The sequence below is a fragment of the Acromyrmex echinatior genome, chromosome 2, assembly GCF_024713525.1.
Source record: "Acromyrmex echinatior isolate Ae372 chromosome 2, ASM2471352v2, whole genome shotgun sequence".
Lineage (NCBI taxonomy): Eukaryota > Metazoa > Arthropoda > Insecta > Hymenoptera > Formicidae > Acromyrmex > Acromyrmex echinatior.
The window spans coordinates 9521409-9529323 of NC_141853.1; the positions used below are offsets into that span (position 1 = coordinate 9521409).

The 7915-nt window shown below is 28.5% G+C and overlaps 1 protein-coding gene across 2 annotated transcripts; it reads right to left on the reverse strand.

Moving 5' to 3' along the window:
* Positions 1-2566: 2566 nt before the first annotated feature.
* Positions 2567-7360, reverse strand: Dysb (dystrobrevin binding protein dysbindin). 2 transcript variants are annotated; one of them, XM_011059404.2, is made up of 6 exons: positions 7093-7360; positions 6381-6489; positions 5845-6134; positions 5598-5753; positions 5245-5385; positions 2567-3083 (listed from the first exon to the last, which is right to left on the reverse strand). In XM_011059404.2, the coding sequence occupies exons 2-6, from the start codon at positions 6434-6436 to the stop codon at positions 2995-2997; spliced, it is 732 nt and encodes a 243-aa protein (XP_011057706.1). In that variant the 5' UTR covers positions 6437-6489; positions 7093-7360; the 3' UTR covers positions 2567-2994. The 2 variants fall into 2 exon arrangements, with proteins under 2 accessions (XP_011057706.1, XP_087259680.1); XM_087403554.1 differs by lacking the exon at positions 7093-7360 and adding an exon at positions 6880-7052.
* Positions 7361-7915: the final 555 nt, after the last annotated feature.

A 7915-nucleotide genomic window follows, 5' to 3' on the forward strand; every position in this document is an offset into this window, starting at 1 on the left:
TATTAAATGTAGTAGTAGATGTTTTTTTGTATGTTGTGAGAGAATCTTAGTAGAGGAAATAATATTAAGCTCCTCTCTCAAAAAAAAAAACATGTATCATACACTACTAAATTTATTACAAAAACTATTTATGCTTATTGATAAAAAGTAGTCTCCATGGAAATAAAAATATTGGGTGTACCTCGTAAAAGTTTGTTCCAAGTTCGATTGCACCGAACAATGCTTGTCAATTCTATATTAAAAAATATTTACATGCCTTTCTATAAGATTCTTACAGTATTCTTACATTAAAAAAAAGCTTATAGTTTAAGCACATGACAAAAATTTAATTATAATTAGTGCTAATTGAGATTGGTGTCAGAATTGTGGTTGACGTATATAGGTTTCATGAATATACTGAAATTTTAGCTATAAATTCAAGGTTCAAAATTCAACACCGTTTTCGGCGAAGTTTTCTCAGGGCTAAATGTTTCACAATATACTTTTTATATAATGAAGAGACAACTTTGCAATAATATAATATTAAATTATTTTATATTGAGGAAGCAGGGTTTGAGATAACTGCAATTAAAACTTCTCAAATAAAGAAAATATAATAAATTACGAGTCAATTAATCTTATAATATAGAATATTCCTACATAGTATCATTTAAATTGTGTTGTGATATATATTTTCTCAAATGACTTATATTTCTATTTTTTTCTACAATCTGTAGTTTGTTGTAATTTATCATCTAATATGATTTAAGACTTGACTTCTCGTTGGTACAGATTTTAATAATAATGGTACATTTTTCAACTGTTAAAAACCAATGCGCCACTATTATTTTAGAAATTATTTTACATATTTTATAGATTTCGAGATTACGAAATTGTTATATTTTTAAGGGAAAACTAAAAAATAAAGCTGTACATAACAATTAGTTCCTTGCTTCTGACATCATATAATCAATCTGGTACCTCGAAAAAGCCGAGTCTTAAAAAAATATAGATTGAAGACTTATAATTCAAAATATGACATAAGATACATGGTCATTGCAAAATTAATAATAAATAAAATATTTAAAATTATATCTGTTACACAAAATAAAACTATAAAGTTTATTTACAACAAGCATAATTTTAATGTGTGTGTATATATATATATATATATATATATATATATATATATATATATATATATATATATATATATAATATGAACATGAGACTTATGTACATAAGTTTATTTACAGTTTCTTAAATGTACAGACTATATATTCATTCTTGAAAATACATTGCTCGGCATTGTATCATTCACTGTATTTATTTCTTTCTTCTATATGTAAAAAGAATTGTTTACATTACATCTCGACTGTGTGACAGCATGTGCTGTCCTATGACAAATTTTCCGATGTATCTTCTATGTTCTTGCCCTCGAATAGGAGCTCATCCTCAACCAGTTTACTTTGTACTTGTTGCAAGGGTCGAACGTATCGAAAGAATTCGTACACCTTATAACAGATAAAGAGGGTGCCAATCGCTGTGACACCCATACAGACACTCACAGCACTTTTATGTATCCTATCGAATAACCTCTCCTTCCTTCTTTTCTTGTAGAATTCCGGATCCATTACCGGCGAATCTTATTCGGTTGCTCGTTAACAAACGAGGTGGTCCTCGCTCACGCTGAAAATAACATTACGTAAATATCACGATGTCGCGGCACATTTTGGAATACAGATAACCTCGAAACAAAAAATACGTTGGAATCACACGTAAATTCATATTTTTGATAATTTTGTAAGGACCGCTCACCTAAAAAGTGTTTATTTCAATTCGTTGAGAATTACTTATGTACAGATTGAATTTCTAATCAAGTTTTTTACCGAATACTCGGCGAATCAAAACTGCTTAGAAACAGGGTAATAGAGTATCATGCCGGCATCATACCGCATGATATCCTGAGCGATTAAGTATCATGGTTCTCCACTGCATGGCGCTACAATCTACGAAATTAATTTTGATGTGATTATAGTGTTTTGTACATAAAATAGTAACCGAAAATTAATACTGATTTGTATTCGAAATTTCGACATTACGATCTGCCAATACATTATCGTGAAAGAATATTATTGATAAATACATACCTGTTATTGCAAGTAAGTGTTGTGAATGAAAATATAAAGTGAAGCATCACACAAAAGGAAAATACATTTAAGCAATACTTAAAATAAAATTTATAATTTGTTTTAATTTATAAAAATCTTAAGTGATATTTATTATCTCAAAGGATATTAATATATTTTGATTTTAGTTTTGTTTTTCCATTAGAAACGAACTGCTATTTTTAAGTGTATCAGAGAAAAAAAATGCAATAGTTATCATGTTTATTGATAAGAGGAAAGAGCAAAGTTTAAAAAAATTTAAAAAATATAATATTTTAGCAGATGCTTTTATATTAACATTTGTTTGTAAGAAATTTATCGCAGCATGAAAGAAAAATGAATCTATATTATGAATTGTATGAATTTTATTAAGCATATTTCATTAGATGTAAATGTAAAGTTTCTAAAATAGTCCATAATTAATATATGTCAATTTATTTTGTTTAGTTGTGATACAATTAAGGAAATTTAACAAAATAACATTTTTTTCTTACATCTATTTACATATGAGAGAATTGTTGCGGGGTAAAATTTGAATTCCCTTCAATTCAAATAGTAAATAATATATAATACAATTCACAAAATATACTTGCATTTGCGGACTGTACAAAATTTCGCGAAATTTAAAAGTCAGTTTAGGCATCTGAAAAATTGGAAGCATTCATATGAGAAACTTTTCACTAATTTTTTACACTCTTTATATTAAAAAGTTTAAATTGTCTGAGTCACAGCCCTAATATCTAATTGTAAGAAATGCAGTTAAAAATCATTCTTCGTCGCATATGCTATATGCTATATCTTCAAATAAAAAAATTTAGCAGCAACACTTATTTGAATTCTCTGCTACTTAATTCTCTAAAAATTCATCAAATATCTTTGAATCAATGTCTAATACTATCTCGTCCAAGGATGGGCCTTTCGCGGAGACTGGTAACTCTAAATTTGAAACAGATAAATTAGTCATGTATATACATGGTGAGATAGTTGAGAGTTGCTGAAGCTGAATTGTTATTTTGTAATGACTGAACAAAATAAAATCAATTCAAGATTATTATAGAAGAAATCTATTATTTTATTAATATATAATATAAAAGGAAAATATATTTTTTTAACTTATGATAATAAAATTATGATAAGCAAAAATAAATTTAGCTCAGTGTATTTTTGAAATGTAAATTTGAATATTGTGAATATTATACACTGTAAATATTGTATGCATATTATACCAGTTGATGCAAATTCTCATATTCTTGTTAGATATGCTATAGTATCAATTGGAAAGTTGCGAAGAACTATTATTTTGTAAAGAATGTACTATGCAGAAAAAAATGACAATCATATCTAAACAAAAAAGGAGGATGTTATAGGATGGTATAGGAAAGTTTCTGCCTTAGAGATGAAACCTCTGAAACCTATAAATTCACTTAGAGTATGATGAAATCTATTGCTCAATACCGAATTTTTTTATCGGCAGAAAAAGTTGAAAAAAAATCTTATTTGAAGTTTTACCAAAGTGATGACACGGAGACGAGAGAGGCAAAGAGTCCCAGCAAACGAAAATAAATTGAAATAAATTAAAGTGGATTCAGATTTTCAGAAATACGAATTTATGAATGTTAAAATGAATCCTTTTCAATCCTGAATGAATTTTTATTTATTTATAGGAATTGCTTGAAACAAATATTTATTCTTTTTCAATCTTGAATGCATTTTTATTCATTTTTATTCATAGGAATGGCATGGAGTATATTTCTATCCTTTTTAATCTAAAAATAATATTATAGTATTTTGGTGTGTGTGTGTGTGTGTGTGTGTATGTGTCGTAAATGCATCTGCTTAATTTAAAATTCTGAATAGGAAATGTAGTTTTTCAATCCAGTTGAATCTAAAAATAATATCAGCCATTTCTGTGCATTGTGAATACTGCTAAATTCTGAATAGGAAATGCAGTTTTTTAAGTCAATTGAATAAAAAAAAGTTATTCTTTTAATGGCTCATTTTCTTAAAATGAGTCATGAATACTATTCAAAATTGTAAATAGAAAATCTATTGTTTCATTTAAAAATGCATGAATGCTATTTTATTCAGAATTATGAATAAGAAATTTTTTGTTTTAATTTAATTAATAAAAAAAAAGTTGTACCATAAAAATATATCATGAATTCTATTTAATAGAAATTTAAAAGAAACATTTAGGAGAAACATAAAGAGAATTACGTAAATATGTATAATAAATGTTACATACGTAAATTCCTCATTTTTAATTAATAAATTAATCACTTTGTATATATATTTTATATTAATACGTTTCTTTTATTATACAGCTAGCATATATTTTTTGTATAAAAGTTTTAAAATAATGACTATAGAATTTCATGTAATTACTACTTTAATTTATTTAAACTTTCGCATGTATAAAAATTTTTTTTTTATATGGAATCTAATTCATTTTTATGGATTTAAAGTACGGATTCAGATGGATTAAAAAGTTCCAATCCATTTCAATCCATTTTTGTTTGCTGGGATGAGCGAGGCAGTGAGAGTGAAGGGCCCCAGGTTGCCAGCGGCTTTTCTCCTCCACTCTCACTGTCTCGTTCACTCTCTGTCTCTCTCGCCTCCGCGTTATTTCAGTAAAACAACAACTTCAAACATGATTTTTTTCCTGCCGACAAAAAAGTGGAATTTGATATTGAGCAATAGATTTCATCATATTCTTAAATGAGTTTATAGGTTTCAGAAGTTTTATCTCTAAAGGTCAGTTGTTTCACCTTTTGGTAAATTTTATCTGTTAGATAAATCTGGCAATCTACGCATGTGATTGGGTAATCTTGCTATTTACCTAACAGGTAAAATTTATCAAAAGGTGAAACAACCGACCCTAAGACAGAAACCTCCCTATACAATAGGCATCTTATTTTGCGCCAACTGACAAAATATATCCGTGCAATATTCATATAGTGTATAATAATTCATAATTTATAGATTTACATTTAAATATTCTCGCTTAAATATTTCTACGAACTACCGTCAATTTTATTTTTATGCTCACATTTTCTTTTTTTTTCTTTATGAAAATACATAAAAGTAAAAAACATACTTGGTATGGATCCAGTTGTTTTGTATTCCTCAAGGTCCTCTTTAAAAGCTTCCTCAAACGTCTCTCGTCGTTCCTTCAATTTTTTTTGCTGATTTAATTCATGCTGTGAAAGTCTCTCTGTATGCTCGTTAGCTAGTTTTGCTAAAAAAATTAATTTGAAATATTAGGTGTTGGAATTAATTCGTAGCGTTTTTTAATGAAAGAATGTTATTTATTTCACATGAGCATTAAAAAATACATTAATGAAAGTACTTCCCATCACTTGTAAAACGCTACGAATTAATTCTAACACCTAATAAATCATGAAAAAATGTTGATTGAACGACATACACTTTTTCATCGCACATACTTACTTTTGAAATTATTTAATTCTATCAATTTCTTCTCTTTGTACAAAGCCAATTGGAACCTGTGATCCAACTGTCTACTTTGTAAATCTAACATTTCATTTAAATCTTCCAATCGATACAAAGCTCCTTCAACTTCTTCGAACATTTCTTGTAAGTTTCCTTAGAGATATAATAAATAATAATTTTAGAAAGATTAGATTTCCATTCGAGTTTTAATTTATCATGTTTTATCTCTGAAGAGAAAACCTACCTATTTGGTCCATCAAATCTTGAATCGCATTATTAATCTTTGGAATGTAAGCTAAGGTATTGTTTAAGCATGTAACATTGTTCCACTCGTGTTGAAGTTTTTCATAAATAGAGGATATCAGCACATCTGCTTCCTGAGCCTTTCCCGCGTTTTCCTCAGCGAGCTCATGAAGCTCGTTCCATTGCAGTTGAAAATGATGCAAAACATCTGCCCCAGCATCATAATTTACATTTCTTACATTAGCTGACTTTTTGCTCTTTGGATGCTCGGGAGTCGACAATCCACGTATACTAAAATCACAATTGATGATATGATATTCTAGTACTGAAAAAGTTCTAGTGTTACTCTCTATGTTACTACATTATCTTTTGTAGTTTATTTTTATCACAAGTACATGATTTTTATCAAGCAAAATGCATAATTTATGAATGGTTACCATCAATTTTATTATTATATATTAGTATTATCCATAGTATCTGTATACGATAAGAGATAGTGAAAATATAGAGATATAGAGATATAGAAAATATTTTTACCTAGCAGATATACCTTCTTGCACTGTTTGAAACTTGCTACGTAATGACCCAAACATATTTTACTGACTTGGTGATAAACATTCGCTGTCGATGACTCTTTTAGATCCGGCTATTTATAATAGATAACAAAACACTTGATTTTCTTACATAGACATTAGTATTGGATGAATTTTTTTAAATATTGAATTTAAGAAATTTTCATTTCTATGCAAAGCTGCCTTTGTGCGAATTACAAGCTATTATAATTTTATAAAAATTATAATTTTCTATATACTATATGATTATTTATCTACAAATCACACACACATTCAACAAATCAGTAGTGATATTAATTATATTACAATCAAACAGATCAACTGAACTCATTTGACAATGTAAATACGTCATTATCGTCAATAAAAAAATCTAATTACTTTATACACGTATTATTACACATTTTATAATTACAATATCACAATTGTTAGCCAAAAATAAAAGACAACAGGAAAGTTTTGTTTACTCAATGTGAAAAGATACACGTGCTTAAAACTTTGGCTTGTCAATCGTTATTAATTGACAATCGACGTATGTTGCGAATTCTGTTTACAAAACAATATACTCCGCACACATTCAGCGCAAGCGTTAACCAACAAGCATCTTCTACGTATCGAACGATGGAATAGAAAAACGACACGTTTGAAATTTAATTAACGGAGAAAAGTGTTTCTCTTACTCTCTTTGATGGAGTAAAATTACATCAAAATTCGAAAACGACATGCGAGAACTTTGTCGATAATTTGACTCGTCAGATTGTCGCGGACATGATGATAGGTTTGTTTCTCTCATCTACACTCCCAAATACTTTACACGCTCGGAAACGAGATCTAAACATATATCCAGGCGTTGGAAAGAGGAGGAGCGAATAATTCGAGTGCAGTAAGCAAAGGGACTGTTGTCGAATGGATATGTCGGGTTGAGTAGCACGAACAGTTGATCACGAAGCATGCTCCGAAAGGAAACAGCTGGATTCAACGAACTTTTTTCGATACCTATGAGTTCCGTAATATTCAAAGTTGTTGGAAATCTTTGAAAATCTGCGATCCGGAATGTTAGCCCGATATTAATTTTTCGTTAGGCAAATCCTGTCCCAGTAAGCAATCTGACCATAGTCATGTACATGGATAGCAATTTTGATCAGAAATTGCTAGCAAATTCTATGGAACAGAAACTCACAGTAATATAATATTAATATTATAAACACTCAGCAATATAATAATATGTGATATAATATATTGTAATAGTTGCATTGCTGAATAAGAAATTGTAACATTAGTTATGATGTTAGTGTATGTTCTATGAAATTGATTCATCAACTACTCTTTAAGCTTGTGTTTTGCAAAATGATAATATATAACTTGATATTAGATTAGCAACAAAAACCAAATAGTGTCTGTCAAACGCGATTTTGCTCTATTTATGTCAAATTATACGATAAATATATCATAATTTGCTTAATTTTTGCCATCAATCTATCATATTTTGTTAGTAAAACAAAC